This window comes from Tursiops truncatus, chromosome 7 (genome assembly GCF_011762595.2).
Source record: "Tursiops truncatus isolate mTurTru1 chromosome 7, mTurTru1.mat.Y, whole genome shotgun sequence".
NCBI lineage: Eukaryota > Metazoa > Chordata > Mammalia > Artiodactyla > Delphinidae > Tursiops > Tursiops truncatus.
In genome coordinates this window covers 18,358,707-18,378,291 of record NC_047040.1, presented here as the reverse complement: position 1 = coordinate 18,378,291, position 19,585 = coordinate 18,358,707, and the positions used below count along the sequence as shown (strand labels likewise).

Genomic DNA, 19,585 nt, shown 5'->3' with positions numbered 1-19,585 from the left:
AGTAACACCAGTGGCTGCTAAGTGAAGTGGATGATGCAGGGCGATGCTGAAGCCCGGACTGTGTCCTTCTTTGAGCAGCGCCTGGGAAAGATGGGGAGGGACTGGGGGAGGGAAACAGCCTGGGCTGCCCAGGGAGACTCTGGGGGCATCTAATGTTGAGTACCCAGACCTCAGAGGGCTGAGCTGGGCTCCTGAACTACTCTGGGATGGGAAGGACTGGGGATGGCAGAAGTGACCTTCCCATAGTGAACCTACCACCATCTCCACCCGCTCAGGCATGAGCTTAAAAAAGAGAAAAGAGATTTGAAATCAGGCCGCCATCAGCTCCCAGGATTTGCAGGCTCCTCTACCTGTACCCCAGCTGCCCAGTCTGTTCTGGTTCCAGAGGTTTAAGCCGGCTGAACGCCCACGCCTCCAATCTCCAAAGAAGCACAACAGAATGAGTTTGGGTGAAAAATCCACTTTAATAATCCAGCTTCAGCTCAGCTGAGAACTTCCCGTCTCAAGTGCAAGAGAAGTCTTTCCAAGAGGCCTCAATCCACTAGGAGGTTACGGCTCAGAGAAGGGAAAAGCTCAAAGAAGCCCTAAAATAGAAGGTAACATGGAATTTGAGATTAGTGGAGACCAGGTGGGGGTGCCCCACTGCTCACCGTCCACCAACATGGCCCCAGCTAGAGAGGAAGGCATAGCTGCCTCACGCACACTTGACAACTGCCTCAGGCTTCCCATCCCTGATCCCCTCTCTGGCATTTCATTATCCTCTGGGGGCTGATCAGGGCCCCTGTGCCTTGAGAAGAATGGGGACCCTTCTTTTCCTACATGGTAGCACCAAGACAACCAGCCCCATGACGTAGGCCAGCCACTCAGTGACGGTGATGTTGCCCCAGCAACCAATCCAGGCACTAGATGGGGAAGGAGCCCAGTTGCTACGGTGACGGGTGGGGTGGGAGTCACCTTGAAGAGAGTGAGGGTCTGGAGCACTCCTGTGGTACAGGCTGTCTCCCGGATGGAGTGCATGGCCAGTTGGGGGCTGCCTAAATCCAGCACCCGCAGCCCCAGTCGAGAAGCCAAGATAGGTCCAATGGTGGTTCCGCAGGGAGAGTCATTCCGGACCATGAGATCCTGGGGAGGGGAGGAGAGGTTCATAAGCAACATGAAGTGTGTGTTTATTAAGGCCCAGGAGGAAGTCACCTTAGAACTGCAGGGCTGCAAGGGGTCTGGTACATCGTCCACTTCGACCGCCTCGGAGGGTGAATGTGACCAGCACAAAATCACAAAGCCAACACTAAACGGCAGGCCCAAAGGACAGTAGATTCTGAATTGGTCCCATTCTCTGCGTCTGCATTACCACCACCCTAGTCCAGCTACCATCACATTGCCTCCCATGTAATCCATTCCCCACATGGTGGGCAGAGGGATTTGAAAAATATGTGTATCCTGTATGTCACCTTGTTCCTTAACATGCACCCCTCCCTACCCACACACAAAGAAAAATCACTCAACAATCTTAGTGGTTTTAAAAATATGGCTATTGGCATTTTTAAACTATTTTATTTGTATTCTGGTAAAAAAGTAAATAAGAAAATCATAATATGATGTTAGACATCAAGATTTTCCACATAAGGGAAAAGAGAACTACAAAACCAAATAGAGTAATAACTATTCTTTCTTAAAAAATGAGAATCACAGTATTAACTCACCTTTTTAAAAATACATATATTTTTTCCTAGCCATGTCCATAGAAATGGCTCCAAAGCATTTCCCCGCCCCCAATAACAATGAACACTCATGGTGCCAGACTTTGGTCTCTAACATCAGTGTCCATCAAAAGCTACCAAGTCTGGGGAGAGAAATGAACAAGATGAGCCTGCGATTTCTTATTGTGCCAGAAAGCAAGACAACTTTCCAGAGTCATGACAAAGGCCACAGGAGTTATGCTGAAAGGGCTCCCACTGGTCAAAGTCATGATAATTGGAGCATGAAATAACATGATTACAGTGGACCAGGTTCACACTGAACCAACGAAACTGAACCACTGAAAATCTATGATTCTACATAATGATCATCAAAAAAGGAAAAGAAAAGAAAAACTCCTCGTGTTTGCCAGCATTTGAGGCAGGCATTAAAACACCTCACCTTGAAAAGTGGTTATTTAAGGGAAAGAATAACATTTGTCCTGTCTTTCCAGGAGGAACCATACTTTACAATAACCAAATGGCCCTCCTGATGGGGGAAAGTTCTACTTCACAGAAGAATGACAGCTAATAAACGTAAAAGGAGTAAAAGAATGGGGGGGGGGGGAATTTTTCAGTAAACTCTAATGAAATTATGGATTTAGGCAAAGATTATCAATTGGTGTTAAAACCAGACACCTTTCTGGTTGATGGGGAACTCATCACTTGCACAGGTTTACTATCCAATCAAAAGAGGAAAACCTCCAGATGGTGGAGGGATTTGGGGGGCACGCCCCCAAATCCAGTGATCAATCTTATTATCGCTAAGAGTGAATCACCAGATAATATGTGGATGACACAACAGGAAGAACACACCAGTCACGATGTCTTCTGGACAAAAATGTTTAACTTGAATCCACTGACCCTTTAGATATGAATTCTAGATTATAGGAGATACAGGGGCTAGAGGCACAAGCTCAATGATGCCAAGAGGAAGCAAATCCAGGAAGGAAATTATAAGGGAAGACCAGCCTGGTTTCTTCAACAAGTCAATGTTACTTAAAGAAAAAGAGAAAAAGAAAAAGGAGGCGGTGCAGCTGTGCTAGATTAGCAACCAGATATAACTTGTGGTCCTGAACTGGAAACTAAAGTGGGACAAACAACTGTAAAGAAAGTTTTGGGGAAAACTGGGGAGAATTGAAAATGATCTGTACATTAAATGAGATATATATTTACTGAAACAAAAATTCACTGAAATGGAAACGTGGAGAATACTGAGTGAAAAAATAAAGCAAAAGATATATCTAAAATGATTTCATTTTTTTAAAAAACGTGTGTTAAGTATATACATAGAAAAAAATCTGGAAGAATATACACAAATCTCTGGGGATTGTTTTATTTTCTCATTTCCACTTATATTTTCTAAAGTATACATGTCCTGCTTCTGCTGTAAGCCATTAAAGAAAAATCCCCTAACATCTTCCTACTGCCTTAGAAGAAAATCCAAACACCCTTCCACAGCCTAGAAGGCCCTGCATGACTGGCCTGGGCAGGCTTCTCCCCCGTCTCCCTGCTGCTCTCACCCTGGCTCCACCACTCTGGCTCTGGCTCCCCCTCGTAGACCAAGCTCACTCCTGCGCCCCTGGGAGCTTCTGCCCTTGTTCCCTCTGGCAGGGATGCTATTCACTTCTAGCTGCCTTGTTCTCAATACTTAGGTCTCAGCTCAAGTGTCACCTCCTCAGAGAGGCCTTCCTGAGAATGGAACGACTCAGCTCTACAAGGGGGGCGTGGCCCTGTGCAGCAGAGAGAGCCCCAGGCTGGGGATCATTGCAGGGTCCTAGTCCTGATGCACCAGGACCCGCCTGCTATGTTTGTCACTGGAGCACCTGAGCCCCAGTCCCTGATGTATGTATTATCCTAACACGTGTATTATATATTGCTTATCTCCCTATCTCATTCTCTTCGACTAGATGTGCCACTGACGATGAGTTCCAGGTTTCTCGGCCCTGAACTTCTCTAATGGAAGCCGCCAGGGTGTGTAAGAGAGACACAGAGGAACTGGGGGTGCTGGGTAGGGAAGAGGCAGAACTAACCCACTATGTGCCATGAGCACACTGTACCTTGAATTCCATTTTACAGGTGTGAAAACTGGAAATCAAGGCGTATTAGGAGATGAGCCCAAGGCCACAGACCAGCACCATGGTAGAACCAGCACTGATCCCAGCTCTGCCTATATCCAAACCCCAATGCTCCTCACTCTACTGGGACACCCACCCCCCACTAAAGACTATCTACAAGGCTTCCCTCATTGGGGAGCCATCTGCTTGTGCCCCCCCCGACTCCCTCCATCACCCCTTCCCAGGTAGGGCCCACCCTCACCTGCAGGGGCACCCCGACACTGCTGGCCACCTCTCGGATCAGGGCCTCTGAAACCGCATTTGAGGCGTAGCGTTGCTTGCTGTTCACCTTGATCACAGGGCCCTGGGGAGAGCAAAACCAGGAGTCAAGAGTGAGGCAGAGATGGGTGAGAGGCCCAGAGGGAACAAGATTAGGGCCCGGAACCAGCCAGGCCTCCAAGTCCCCAAGGAGAAGCAGGAGCCCCTCACCTTGTGGAATAAGGGCCGGTGGTTCTCCTCATGCTTGTCCCTGTAAGAGACAGAGAAGGGACGGGGATGGCAAACAGGAGCTGGGCCTGTCAACACCCACCACTCTCCCATAGCAGACATCACTAATGGATCACAGCATTCTTTCCCACCCAGCCCGGCAGGACCTGAGAATCACGCTAAACACAGTGCTCCAGGCAGCCTCCAGCTACAGATGGAGATAGATTTGCAGATAGAACCCATTTGGATTGGTTAGGCACCCATGACTTTGACCCAGCTGAGCCTTGGAGCAGTCAAAATGAAGTCCCCTCTGAACGTCCTAGCAGAACGAGGAGGAAGGGGAAGGGGAGAGGCCCAGGCCCAGGGCTGAGCCTGAAGGCAGGTCACGCTCGGGTCTCCGGCTGTGTGAGGACTGCGTGCCTGGCACGGGAGACTCACAGGTAGTTGGGGTGCACAGCGTGGGCCATGTCTGCGCTGATCATGTAGGACTTGGGGATGGCTTCCTCAAAGGCCGTCAGGCGCTGGGGCGAGGCCGAGATCCGCCGCAGCACCAGCTCCGTCAGCAGTGACTGTGCACCCTGTGCGCTCTCCGACCCCACCTGGCGAGAGCAGAGGCCTGGCTCTAGGGGTCCGGGCTCGGGGGCTGGAGCTGGAGGCCAGGCAGAGGGGCCCACTACCCAGACTGGCCCAGGACCCCACTGAGTCAGTGGGTGGGGAATGTGGGCTGTTATCAGCACCTTCCCAACCCTGTGCCACCAAAAAGCTGATGGTGAGCTGGGGCCAAACTGATCCTTGGCCATCTCCGGGGCAGAACCAGCACTTCCAGTCTACTTCCCTTCTTGGTTCCCTTCCTTCTGCCCTGACCCTCACATCTGGGGCTTAGCACAGGTGCCCCACCTAACTGGTCAATCTTCTTTCATGCATGTGACAGAGGCTGCTAACTGTCCACGATCCCTTCTATAACAGAACACCCGAGCTGTAGCTGAGCATTGGACCGCCCAGCTAGAGATGACATTCCCAGCTTCCCTTGCAGCTAAACATGGCTATGCCAAGTTCCAGGGAAAGCAGGCAGTGATGAATGCCACCTGTGGGTCATGCCCTTAAAAGGATGGGTGGACACTGTCCCTTTGCCCTTTCCTTCCTTCCTAACTCAGTACAGACACGGTAGCAGAAGCTGGACAGCCACCCTGGACCCTGAGATGGACACCATGTGTTTGGGGTGGCAGAGACCTGTCCTGAACTGCTAACTCTGACCTGTGTGGTTACCTGGAGAGAACTGTGTGGCTGTGTGGGCTCTTCCATGGCGTCTAAGCCTGCACCCTAACCCAAGCACACAAGGAGAGGACCCAGCCTGGGCTAAGTCCTGGGGCCACCAGGGTGAAAGGGCAGAGTCCCTGTCCTTGAATAGCTCACCACACGGCACACAGAGAGACGTGAGAGGTGTGGTCACGCTAAGAGCAGATACGTGCTGATCCAGAGGGGACACTGAGCGCTGAGGAAGCACAGGCAGCATCCCACCTGTCTTTGCAGCCTCCAGTACAGCCCTGGCTCGCCGCGGCTGCTGGACACGGCTGGCTACAGAAGACTCTCCAGAGGAGACCCTCCCCAGACCCCCTCACGTACCTCTTCATTGTCGTACAGGGCAATCATGCGCACATGAGGATCCGCGGCCAGGGAGGCAGGGGCTGCGCAGGAATCGATCAAGGCCTAGTTTGGGGAGAGAACCAGAGCATCATCCTCCCCGCTCCTCCTTCCATAACTCAGCCCACCAGCACCTCGGGGGTTCACACTCGCCTGCCGGCTTCCCACCGTCATGGCTGGAGTGAAGCGGGCTCAGCCTGTCACTGGCCTGCATCTCGCAGGGCGCTGCGTGGTGAGAAGACATGCAGGGCCCTTTACAATGGGATGGAGAAACCCCTCTCTGAGTGTTCTCCCCCACACAAAGGCAGGAGGATGTGTAAGACGGAGGGGAAGGGCTGAGAATCCTGGCAAGTCAGAAGGACCACACAGATCGCGTAAACTAATCGGCCTCAGTGAAGACACTGAGGTCCAAAGAGGAGACTGTGACTCCGTGAAGGTGACACGACTGGCTGGCTGGCTGCACAAGTGGACATGGGTCCCACGTCTGGCTCTGGTCTCAATTCCAGCCCAAAGTGTGTCTCCAGGAACAGGATGGGGCACAAAGGAGAGTATGAAAAGGACAGAGGGAGGAACAGGGATGAGACGTGAGAAAGAGAGGGCCGTAACCAGGGTAGCAAGATGGTAGGGAATATCAAGGTGACCAGGAGGAAGAGAGACCACACCACTGAGACTGTAAGGCTCAAAGACGGCTGGATGGGCTTAAGCCAGGGCTTGGCGGGGAAGGCGAGCAGGGGGCAGAGACAGAAGGATGACATTGCCATATGGGATTCAAGAGCCTTTCCTATGAAGCAAAGATTAGCTTAAAGGAGAAGCAACAGGAGTAGGGTTAGGACAAGACACTGTGATGCCCTAAACAACCTCTCAGCCTTCCCCCTACCTCAGCCCCTGGCCCCAGGCCAGTGCAAGGATGGGGCCAAGAGGAGCGATGCTGACGCTGCAGCGTTTAGGCCCCTCCCCGTGGTCCACCCTGCACCAGGGGCCTTCCTATGACCCACAGGGCTTGAGGCGGTCCCCCCGCCCCAGTGCTCCTGGGGGTGCCCCGGCTCCTCACCTGCAGGGCACAGAAGCAGCTGTGCAGATTATCCAGCCGAGGGGCAAAGATGAACTCCTCATAGGCACCACCCAGGACCTAGAAAGACAGGACAGCCATCCTGACCTTCATCCCCTCTGCCGGACTCACCCTCTTCTCCCAGCCCCAAAGGGCCTGTGCTCGAGCGAGTCTCCTTGGTTCCTTGTGCAACCCCTCCCAGCCCCTGGCCTAGAGCAAGCATTAGGAGCCCGCTGTGCAGAGCTGAGCAGAGAATAGAGAAGCGCCGGGCTGGAGCTGAGGGATGGGAGGGTGGAGGCCCGCAGTTCGTGACCAGTTCCTGTGGGACAGGAAAAGGGAGGGACTGAACAAGAAAAGAAGAAGGAAAACCAAGGAAATAAACAGAGGAGACCAGCTGAGAAACAGAAGCAGCGCATGTTCAAACAAGGCCGAGCGTCCAAAGACACAGCAATCTCCTACTGTCGGCAACTGGGAGAGACACAAGGACCGGCTCCAGGAAGAGGAGGGCCACATCCAGGCCTCTTGTCCTCAGAGGTCTGGAACCAGCACAGGTCAAAGTGGACAGGGACCCCTGTAGCAGAAACTCCTGGGGAATCTGTGGAAAGCTGATGCCCAAACCTCACTCCACACAGTCAAGTAGGTAAGTCTGAAGTGGGAAACCTGCCCTTTTTGAGACCCACTGCCCTGGAAGCAGAGCGGGGTGGTGTCTACTGGGAAAACAGGGGTGAGAGTAATTGGGGGACTGGCAGAGGTGACAAGCGCTTGAGGGGACATGCTGGGATCCCAGAGGTCCCCACCCACGAGTTCCTGCAGCTGCTCCTCACCGCAGGCTGAGTGTCCGCAAGACACAGCTCCATCTCCAAGATGTCCTCGGGGCTCAGCCCCAGATGGGCACAGAGGAGGGACATGAGCACTGAGTGGTGCCGGTCATCCTGCAGGGCAGAAGGATGCTGGGAGGAGGGTCTGCTCCCCCCTCTCTCCCCTTCTCAGAGGCCAGTCTCTTCCCCCCTGCTCACCCCTTCCCATGGGCAGGAGGCTCTTACTACAGCACTGAGAGGGCCTGGCTCAGGAGTCCCCTTCTCCAGCTCTTCCTGGACGGCTGTAGCGAGAATGGGAACCCTGTGGGGAGACACGGAGGGGGCGTGTGTGGGGAGGACCGGAGGACACAGCAGGGCGGAACACTCCTGGGCTCAGGCATCCCCTGATGGGGAACTGCCCTGGTCCTTCAATTCCCAGCTCGCTCCCCACATGGCAGGGCTGTGAGGGCCCTTGGACATCAGCTGGGTCCCAAGAGTAGAGCCTGACAGTGGCCACCGTTAGGTAATGGTCTCCCAGGTCCCAGCAGGGCCCCTTCCATCACCTGGTGCCACACCCTACCCCTCCCAGTCACCACAGCCTCCACTCCAGTCTCACAAGTGCATCTCCACGTTGGGGCCAAAGTTCTCATTGACATTTCGCTGCAGATGGATGGCCAGGTGCGGGATGCGAAGAATGGGCCGGTCCACGTGCACCAGCCGCTGCTCCAGCCGGCCTGAGGTAGGGCACTGTGGCCAAACAGGCGGGTCAGCCCAGGGTGCCCTCCCCCAACTGCGGCTGGTTAAATCCCCCACTTCACCCAGACTAACCAAGGTGGTCCTCTGACCTGGACTGCCCCTACCCCCCTTTCCCGGGGTACTCTCCACAGGTTCCCTGAAGGAAAGTGACAGTTAATCTTCAGGCAGCTGAAGCTGAGAGCCTCCCAGATCCAACCCCAGTTCCCACCTTGACAATGACACGTCCAGCCAAGGTCAGGTCACGGTCAAACCAGGTGCTCCAGATTCCACCACCATAGGTCTCCACACCAACCTGCTGGAAGCCCGCCTGGCTGCGGCGAGACCGCCGTTTCACCTGGGTGGGACGATGGGGAATAAGAATTCAGCGAAGGCCACCCGACACGATTTGGAGATGAGACAGACAACTGACAAGCTAAGTGACAGAGAAGGGCTCCAAGTGTGGAGGAAGGGGGTGACAAGTCTTCCTCCCTGCTCACCCCCTGATGCCTCCCCTCCCCAGCACAGCCCCAGTTCCTTACCCGGAGGCAGGGGCTGTCCGTGTGGGCCCCAATGAGGCTGAAACCGTTGCCAGGAACATACTGGCCACCCACAGCAAATGCGATGATGGTAGAGGAGTTCCTGGTCAGGAAGTACTGGGGTGGCGGTTTTGAGTTGGATTAGCCAGCCAGCTGGCGCAGGACTTCGAGCCCCAGCCTAGGTTCCTGCTTCTCCCACCCCACCCTGGTACCTTGCTCTCAGGCTTGATATCCCAGCTCTCCGTCTCCTTGAGTTCATGGAAGCCAGCCTGGAGGAGGCGGTTGCGGCACTCGGCCACAGCTGTAGGGAAAGAACCCTCTCACAGCGATGGAAGCCGGTAGGAGGCACACCGGCCCCCACCTGCCTCGGCTGCCCTGGTCACTCACCGTGGAAAGGAGAGGGGCTCCGGTTCACGAACTTGATAAGTTCCCGGGCCGCTGCTTGCACCGCCTCCTTGCGGGCCCTGCCGCTCATGGCCACCTAGCGGAGGGGGCGCTCAGATTCCTACGAGGTCTAGGACCCCTGATCTATCTAAGCTTCGGGAACTCTCCCAGCCAATCCCCACGAAGTGACCGCTCCAAGGCTCAGACCTCTGCTTCCGACCCTTTCCTCACCGAGGGACGCAGATGCCGGGCCTCCAGCCAACCAACCAACCCCCAAAGTACCACAACCCGCGCTGCGCTCCCCGCCCAGCTCGTCCCGGACGGCGCGCCCCCGAATCCGAGCTTCAGCCCAGCCCCCCCAAGTCCCGCCCCAAGTGCCCGACCAGCTGGAAACCCCGGTCAGTTCCCAAACTCCGAGCTCGCAATCGGGCCCCTAACTCTGGGCCGGCCTGTACCAAGCGCGCGATCCCATCCCGGAACCAAAGCCCTGTTCTCTAGGGAACACCCCACCTCGGTGTCTCGCAGGCCACCCTTTAACAACCCCAGGAAGGTAAGGTCACCCGGGGCCGGACTTTCGGTTTCGTTTAGGGTCGGGCGGAACCCCCACGTCAGCAAGCGCGCTTCTGAGCTTGGGCCCGAGCGTGCGCCTGGCCGGGTCTGCGATCGAAGTTCGTGCGGGGCGAGCGGTGGCCACCTACCTGCATGGCCTTACGCGTGGGCCTGAGTCCGCTCGCACGGCCCGCCCCCACTCCCGCCGCCCTCCCCGTCCCGCCCCGCCCCCGCCGCCCGCCCCGCCCGCCCCGCCCTCTCCACGGTGGTAGCGGGCGCCCTCTGCCGACCGGGAGGTGCTAGGACAGCCGGGAACCGCCAGCCCCCGCCCCTCCCCCGGGTCAGGGAGTCCAGGTAAAAACGTCCCTGCTAGCTCACCTGGGCCGAAGGGTGCTGTACAAAGTGCTCTCTCTCTCCACAGGCACCCTGGTGATAATAAAAGCAACGTGGTTAATGTTCATGGAGGGTTCACAATAAGCTTTATGATAAAGCTTAATGTGCTAGCTTAATCTTCACCACTGCCCTATCAACTTTATATCTTTACTGTCCCCATTTTATACGTGACCAAACCGAAATACAGAGACGAGTAACCTGTCCAAGGTGGTAAGTGGCAGAGGTGGGGTTTGGACTCAATTAATTTGATTCCCGGGGCCTGGAATAACCCACTTTCAGACCTTCACTGGGCTTTTTTCTTGGTAAACGTTAAGTTACATGGGAGGTCCCTAAGCAACAGAGAAATTAATGACTTGTCCAAGATCACATAGCTGTTTTGATACATCTGGAATTTGACTCTGACATCTGTACTCTTTGTCCTTCTTAAAACGACAGAAAAAGACAAACTCCATATGTTCTTGGAGGCAATTCCCATATTCCTGTGTCAAGAGTGGTAAGTAGCAATTTTAAAAACCCAGGCAGGGACTTCCCTGGTGGCGCAGTGGTTAAGAATCCACCTGCCAAAAAAAAAAAGAATCCACCTGCCAATACAGGGGACATGGGGTTGAGCCCTGGTCTGGGAAGATCCCACATGCTGCAGAGCAACTAAGCCCCTGTGCCCAACTACTAAGCCCGCATGCTACAACTGCTGAAGCCCACACGCAGCAATGAAGGCCCCACACAGCCAAAAATAAATTAATGAATAAATAAATTTAAAATAAATAAATAAAACCCCAGACACACACCAGTCAGAAAGGCCATCATCAAAAGATCTACAAACAATAAATGCTGGAGAGGGTGTGGAGAAAAGGGAACCCTCTTGCACTGTTGGTGGGAATGTAAACTGGTACAGCCGCTATGGAAAACAGCATGGAGGTTCCTTAAAAAAAACTAAAAATGGAGCTACCATATGATCCAGCAATCCCACTCGTGGGCATATATCCGGAGAAAACCATAATGCAAAAAGATACATGCACCCCATTGTTCATCGCAGCACTATTTACAATAGCCAGGACATGGAAGCAACCTAAATGTCCATCGATGGAGGAATGGATAAAGAAGATGTGGTATGGGCTTCCCTGGTGGTGCAGTGGTTGAGAGTCCGTCTGCCGATGCAGGGGACATGGGTTCGTGCCCTGGTCTGGGAAGATCCCACATGCCACGGAGAGGCTGGGCCCGTGAGCCATGGGCGCTGAGCCTGCGCGTCCGGAGCCTGTGCTCCGCAACGGGAGAGGCCACAACAGTGAGAGGCCCGTGTACCGCAAAAAAAAAAAAAATCTTTAACATTCTGATCACAAAAAAGAGTACATGTTCACAGCATTGCAAATCAACTATATTTCAATTTTAAAAAAGTGAAAATAAAACTTAATTCAAATAAAAGTGCATTGTCTGATAGTTAAAAAAAGAGTATATGTTAATGTGAGCAATTCAGATATCAACAAAATGCAAAACTTAGAAAGTGAAACTAAATGTTTGAAAAATGGAACAGCCAGTCTTAAGAAAAACAAAACCAGGAATTCCCTGACGGTCTAGTGGTTAGGACTCCACGCTTTCACTGCCAAGGGGGCAGGTTCAAGCGTGCCAAAACAAAAACAAAACAAACAAAAAAACCCAAAATCCTCTTAAGAGACCAGAAATCTACAGCAGACATTAGTAGGGAAATATAGAAGTGTCCCTGTTCAAATCAGAAGCAAGGTACTGATGAGCTATTATCACTGGTAGTCAGTGTGGACCTGCAGTCAGAGCCAGTGTCACAAAAGAAACAATTATATATAGAAAAGCACAGTCTGTCACTATTTGTAGATTATTTGATTAGCAAGAAAATAAACAGACAAGCTGTTAGAACTGGAAGAAGGGGTGGCCTGATTGGAAAAATCATCGGCTTTCCTGTACAGTAATCAACCAGAAAATATAATAGTAAAAAGGTCTTATTTACAAGAACAAGAAATACTATTAAATTCCTAGGAATGAGCACATGCATGACCCAATCTCACTGTAACCAGGGAAATGCAAGTGAAAAATGAGATACCATTTTTGATTTGTCAGATTAGCAAAAATGAAAAAGATTGGTAATATCAAATGTCAGAGAAGGCTTGGAGTAATGGAGTACGCTTTTCTACCCAATTTCTGTGGTGTGAACGTTACCCGTGGCTGATTCTAAGCTACCAACGTGAACTGAATGTGGAGTTGGGAAGGAATGTGGAAAAGTACACCATTGTGTAGATTTCCACCAAACAGATGTAATAGACACAAATAACCTTAGGAACATAGACTTATAGTAAAATAATTAGGAAAGTGATGATTTTTGAGTATTTATTATCTCTGTTTGTAATATAATTTATTTAATTGTAAGTTTAAATAATTTCATTTTTATTGATTGCTGTGTTCACACTAGGACTACAAAATTCCTGGAAATTTGACAATCAGTTCTTGTGAGCCGGTCCAAGTCGGTTCTACCACACAACTTCACCCACACTCCACACCTTTGTTCCTCAAGTTGTGATTTGTTGACCTGGGAATTTTTCAGAGATTCAGAATCTGAAGGTTTACCCCAGACCTACCGAATCAGAATCTGCATGTTAACAAGATCCCTAGATGATCTGAATTCACATTAAAGTTTGAGACACAGTGTTTCAGAGTACCGTATGGCAGTAAAAAACAATGTGAGGTCAATCTTTACGTATTATCATAGGAAAAAGGGCCAAATGTATTGAGTGAAAAAGAAAGTAATTTCCAGAATAATATTTATAGGACAAGACTATTTTGGTAAAACTCTCACAGTGAGCTAAATTCCTAGATTTTATATAAATATGTATGTAAATTCATGGAAACGGGTTTGGAAGGAGAGTGGTCATCTCTGGATAAGGAAATGGTATTGGGTATGAAGTGAAGAGTCAAGGGGGGACCTCGGGTATCCAAAAAAAAGTCTCTGAGAATCATTCTTGCCCTCAGCCTCCAGAGAAAACCTTCCCTACCAGCCCTTAGTTGGTGTTTACAATGCTACCATTATTCATTTATCTTCTTGGTTTAACAACTATTAAAGTGCAAATGTCTGTGAGTTAACATAGCAGTAGGTTACACATTTCAGTGTGAGTTGATTTGATATGTGGGTCCTTTCTGATCCATCAGTTTATGAGAGAAGGTTCCTAAGTAGTAATTTGTCACATAATGCATTTGGGATACAGAAGACCAAAGCAAAGCTGTAAGGAAGAGAAGGCATGTGGAGTGTGTGGTGTGTGTGTGTGTGTGTGTGTCCTGCCCTGTCTGCTAAAATGGATGCAGTGAGGACCTGAATCAGATGATCTTGATTTCCTGATGCCAAGATAGCCCTGGGTATCTCATTGCTGGTAGATATCTTGGTTGTTTCAATAAGTAAATAATTTGCTTCTGGGTAGAATGATAGGCTCTTGCATAACACGGTACAATTTGTTCTCTTACGTTGTTGTTGGAAGGGCACTTTAGTTTCCAACACGTGTCTTCTGCTCAAGTCCTATTTTCCAAGTAAGACTCAGCTGAGTGAGAACTGCAAATCCCAGGATGCCTTGAGATAAGTAGCTCAGGCAATATTATAATTTTCAACCAATCGTTTTCTAGGAGGGAGGTTTGAAAAGCATTTTATATAGTTACAAAGAATGAAGTGCCTCTACAGGTACCATTTCCAAGATATATTACTAAGTGAGAAGACAAGGTGGTGCAGAATAGCTGTTATGGCATGCTGTCATTCGTGAGTATAAATACACAGATACACACATATTCTTATGTGTTTAATGTATGTCAGGAGCCACAAAAAAATGGTAACTGACTCTGGAAAGGAGAACTGGGGTAGCTGAGGGCTGGGGAGGTGGGTAGAAGAAACACTTTCTTTATCCTATAAAAAGGGTTCCTAGGAATCCTTTTGCACTTTTTGAATTTTTATCCTATGTGTGTACATAGAAAAACTTTAAAAAACTAAACTAAAAAGTAACAGGTGGAAAGATGATCTTTAAATACTTTCTGTGACCATAATTTTTGTTTTCTTCTGTACCCTGAGTTGGTCAGCATTTGTTGGTTAGCATTTAACCCTAAAGCCTTCAGTTTAAAAATACCTACTCGGAGGTTCCCAGGAACTGAGATCCCACAAGCGTGCGGCATGGCCAAAAATAAAAAATACAAAACCCCACTTAAAGCTGTATTATCATTATCGGGACTTCCCTGGTAGTCCAGTGGTTAAGACTCCGTGCTCCCAATGCAGGGGGCCTGGGTTTGATCCCTGGTCAGGGAACTAGATCCCACATGCCACAACTGAGATCCAGCGCAGACAAATAAAGAAATTTTTTTTAAAAGTTACATTGTTTATTTAAAAAAATCCATATTATCCTCTGATATAGAAATTGTGTCGTTTGTGTTGGATGGAATGTTTCTTTTGATATTGATATTTTAAACAAAAAGTAAACTGCGAACGAGGTAGGGAAACCCTCAGAAAAGGGTACCCAACTCTATTACTTCCTCACCTACACAAGAACTGCAAAGTAGTGATCCTACCTCTTCCCCGTTCCTCACTCTTCTCATCTCCACTCCCCTCCGACCCATCATAACTCACGTGTTCCATCTGTAATCACTCGTTTGCACACACGTCCGTGTTCCTTGCTTGCTCTAGGTCTGCTTACTTGTCTGGCGAAAACCCAAACGCTGACAGCAACCAGTTCCCCATGCCTCATGTCTGCACCTGGCCCATAGTAGATATACAATGAATATTTATTGAATGGATGAAATTTCTTAAAGTGATTGTTATTTGTGAGAAATGGCCCTCGTAGAATACTCCCCAGCAATAAAAAGGAACAAACTATTGATAACCGCAGCAACTTGGATGGATCTCATAGGCATTATGCTAAGTGAAGAAAATGACAAAATTATAGACATGGAGAGAGGAGTGGTTGCCAAAGGCCAGGGAAGGTGGGGGAAGGGATGGGTGTGACTCTAAAAGAGCGGCGCAGGGAACATCTTTATAGTGGTGGAATGGTTCTGTATCTTGATTTTTTTAAAAACTCTTTTTAGATCAGACTATTTTTTACAAATATTTATTTATTTATTTGGTTGCACTGGGTCTCAGTTGAGGCAGGCGGGCTCCTTAGTTGTGGCATGTGAACTCTTAGTTGCGGCATGCACACGGGATCTAGTTCCCTGAGCAGGGATCGAACCCAGGCCCTGTGCTTTGGGAGTGCGGAATCTTAACCACTGCGCCACCGGGGAAGTCCCTGTATCTTGATTATAATAGTGGTTGCGTGACTACACATGTGATAAAGTTAGGGATGCCTGTTAAAATACAGGACACCCAAGTAAGTTTGAATTTCAGATAAACAAAGGATAATTTCTTACTATAAGTGTGTCCCAAATATTGCATGGGATATACTTACACTAAAAATAAAATTTAACTGAGTGTTCTTTATTTTATTTTTATTTATTTATTTTTGCGGTACACGGGCCTCTCACTGTTGTGGCCTCTCCCGTTGCGGAGCACAGGTTCCGGACACGCAGGCTCAGTGGCCATGGCTCATGGGCCTAGCCGCTCCATGGCATGTGGGATCTTCCCAGACCGGGACACAAACCCGCGTCCCCTGCATCAGCAGGCAGACTCTCAACCACTGTGCCACCAGGGAAGCCCTGTCCTTTATTTTTATTTGCTAAGTCTGACAATCCTGGATAACATGGCATAGAACTGTTCACACACATTTCACCAATGTCACTGGCCTGGTTGTGATACTGTACTGTAGTTGTGTAAGATGTAACCATTGGGGGAGACCAGGTGAAGGGTACACAGGACCTCTCTGTACTATTTTTGCAACCTCCTGTGAATGTATAATTATTTCAAGATAAAAAGTTTTTTTTTTTAAAGGCCCTCAAAAGAAAACCAACTGTTCCTGTGATAAAAACAAAGAGATATAGGGAAGTGCTGGTTATTAACCTTGGGAGTTTTATGCAGCATTGTAAAACCAGCATGTCACATAGGTCTTAAGAGGTTTCCCTCTCAAATGTCAATGACCTTGTGTAGTTATTGACAGTATAACAAAGTGGTTAAGCACGCGGGCTCAGGAGCAGACACCCCTGGGTTTAAGTTCTAGCTCCTTCATTGACTGGCCATTTGCAGTGCTGTGATGGAGCCAGCTCACACTCTCACCCCTTCCAACTCCACATTCAGTGACTTCAGGCTGGTGGCTTGAGACCGGCCTGGGAGTATTTACACCACCGCAACTGGCACATCCTACAAATCAGGGCTTTGTTCTTTTCCTCCAGAGAGCTGACTGTTAAACATTTACCGTCATAACACAGATATTGAGCCTCAGTTTCCTCATCTGTAAAATGGGGGAAGATAACAGTAATAACCTTATAATGCTAGGAGAATTAAATGACATAATGCATGTGAAATGCTTATCATTGTTTGTCAAATAATAAATGATCAGTAAATGTTAGCTATGATTACACACTACTATATAGAAAATAGGTAAACAACAAGGACCTAGTGTATAGCACAGGGAACTATATTCAATATTTTGTAATAACCTATAATGGAAAAGAATCTGAGAAAGAATATATATATATATATATCTGAATCCCTTTGCTGTACACCTGAAAATTAACACAACATAGTAAATTAACTATACTTCAATTAAAAAAAAAAAGGTTAAGAAAAAGCTGTTATCATCTCTCAATCTTATCTCTCATACTAAACTGTGAGCAACTTGAGGGCAGGTTTATGCCTTACTTTGATACCTTTAGTGATTGGCGCAGGGCCCGAAACACACTGAGTGCTAAACATATGTTTAGGAAATTAATGAATAAACCACAAATAGTAGTGACTTGAGGGGCTACACCTCCAGAAAAGGCACATTTCATCAGAGGCGTTTTAGGGCACACTCCTTGATCTTTAATCTTGGAGGTTTCAGGCCCTGTAGCAGGCAGCTGGGGAGTTCTGGGGAGCACTCACACCCACAAGGCTAGTGGCTGCCCTTGCAGGCGTGGCCCTGACCCCCTAATGTGCCCCTGCAAAGCCGGATCATGCCCCCAGGTGGCAGGGAAAGACCCTCACCTCAACTTCTAGGAGCCAAGATGGGGCATTTCTGTCTCCAAACCTCCCTGACTAGAGGTCATTTAATCCTCGCTGGATTTGGCCTGTTTATTTTGGTGAACAGGGCTGTTTACTTTCAGTTCGTATTTCTAGGGGTGCCTGCTCATTTTTCTTCCCTATTATGTACTCTTTGCAAGCACTTGGGTTTGAGTAAATATGTCTACAAAGATCCAGGGACTGGCTTATTCTTTGTTTGGTATTTTAATGGCCTTTAAACAGTGTCTGCTCAGGTAAGCATTTTATAGACGAATCGAAAAGTTAGAGAATTCTGTTCTCAGTGGCTACTGACTCCTTCCCAGCTGACAGCTGGCCACCAGCAGCCTCTGAGTCACGGCTTTTCATTAGTAATAAAGTATCAAAAGCCGACACCCATCTCTGGACGGAGAAACCGACCGACCCTGGGCAGCCAGATACGGGACCTGGGGACTGTGGTAGGTATTTCCACTCCAGGGCAGTGTTTAGGAGAAGAAGCCCTAGAGTGCTTTTTACAGTGAAGATTCACAAGCCCCACGCTTGAAAATTCTTCTTCGGAAGATTTGCACGAAGGCCCAGGGGATGCGCATTTTTAACCGGCTGCAAATAATTCTATCTTTAGACCATTCTGAGAAACACTAGTCTAGATTCCCCAAACCACGAGTGCCAATGGGGGGGCTGCCCTTGAGCTCAGTGCCCTGTTGTGGGGTGACACGGAGAGAAGCTAGGGAACTAGATTGGGCTGTTTGGAGCATTTCCCTTTTTTTTTTTTTTTTTGGTCTCGCTGTGTAGCTTTCAGGACCTTAGTTCCCCAACCTCTCAGCAGTGAGAGTGCGGAGTCCTAACCACTGGATAGCCAGGGAATTCCCTGTCTGGAGTATTTCCATCACCGCTTAGCACACTGTTCTGCCAAAGTTAACCAAGAGGATGATGAGTATGTTCTGGTGAGCCCCTTGCTCAGGGTCTAATTTCTCAGCAACTTGAGGACAGGGACGAAGTCTTGTTCACCTTTTTATCCCCCGAGTCCCCGAGACAGTGCATGGCTCACAGCTTGGCGCTCTACACTGTCTGGGACATTCCCACAGGAGAATACGGGCCTAGAATGCAGCCCTGGTTATCTCAGGGTAGCCTGGGAGCCAGTTGTTGGGAACGGACGCGGCGGAGAGGTTGAGCGCCATGGTCACCCGCTGGCCGCCTCCTCCCGAGCTGAGGCCGGGTCTGTCAGAGGCTGAATGGACACCACCATCTCCTCCCCCTGCCTTGGCCCCTTTGCTCTGAACTGCAGGGTCCTGGTCTATCCCACAGGGCCCATTATGATATCATCAATGCAATTTGAAACAGTAAGGTCCTCACAGCACCCAAGGGTCAGTCTAGCCTACTGTGGCCAAGGGTCTAAATGATGACCCTTGACCTGGGGAAGGCTGTCCTGTATTCCAGGAGGCTACAGCGGTCTATTTCCCCGCTCAGACTGTGAGCTCCAGTAGGCACAGCCCTCGTTGGCTTTGTTCATGCTGAGTCCTTCGTGTCCAGCACAGTGCCTGACATGTAGCAAGTGCTCAAAGATTCTTTTGGGTGCACGAGTACATGAATGAGAGGCTTGGCTGGCTCCAGCCATCCATTCATTTATTCATTTGACAAATATGTTTTGTGCACCTGTTGCAGGTCAGGCTCTTGTCGATCTGAATAAAACTCCTTTTCTGTCCCGAGGAGCTCCCAGCCTGGTGGTGGGATGCCAGAGACACATCTTTTGTGTAATGCTCCCTGACAAGGGCTCTATCCGAGGTCTAACGGAGATGGGGTTGCAGGGAGGAGCGCACGGTGGCAACGACAGGCTCTTAAGCCAGAGAAATGGTACGTGGTCTGGCAGGATTTCCCCGGCCTGGGTAGGTGAGCCCCATCGGCCCCAGGGCTCTGCCTGTGCGGACAACCAGGCTGCTTGTTTCTGCTACTACTGCAGCAGGGTGCATCTATAGAAGCAATCTATAGCACACCATTTACAGCCATAACGAAAACACAAAAATCAATCCCCAGCACTCACTCCCATCAACAAACCTGCTTGCAGAGCCTCGTGAGTGTGGCGCACAGCTTTAAGGTGCCACGGGAGATACAGGG

General features: G+C 49.7%; 1 protein-coding gene across 5 annotated transcripts; it reads right to left on the bottom strand.

The window, feature by feature from the left end:
- Positions 1-444: 444 nt before the first annotated feature.
- Positions 445-18,666, bottom strand: DNPEP (aspartyl aminopeptidase). Of its 5 annotated transcripts, none has more exons than XM_073807219.1 (15): positions 18,583-18,666; positions 9,421-9,514; positions 9,246-9,334; positions 9,037-9,150; positions 8,727-8,852; positions 8,379-8,509; positions 8,009-8,084; positions 7,790-7,897; positions 6,969-7,046; positions 5,900-5,983; positions 4,715-4,875; positions 4,280-4,319; positions 4,053-4,154; positions 955-1,122; positions 445-584 (listed from the first exon to the last, which is right to left on the bottom strand). In XM_073807219.1, exons 1-15 carry the CDS (start codon positions 18,649-18,651, stop codon positions 534-536), a joined length of 1,491 nt encoding a protein of 496 aa, XP_073663320.1. In that variant the 5' UTR covers positions 18,652-18,666; the 3' UTR covers positions 445-533. The 5 variants fall into 5 exon arrangements, with proteins under 5 accessions (XP_073663320.1, XP_073663319.1, XP_033715588.1 ...); XM_073807218.1 differs by lacking the exon at positions 18,583-18,666 and adding an exon at positions 10,345-10,363; XM_033859697.2 differs by lacking the exon at positions 18,583-18,666 and adding an exon at positions 10,116-10,188.
- Positions 18,667-19,585: the final 919 nt, after the last annotated feature.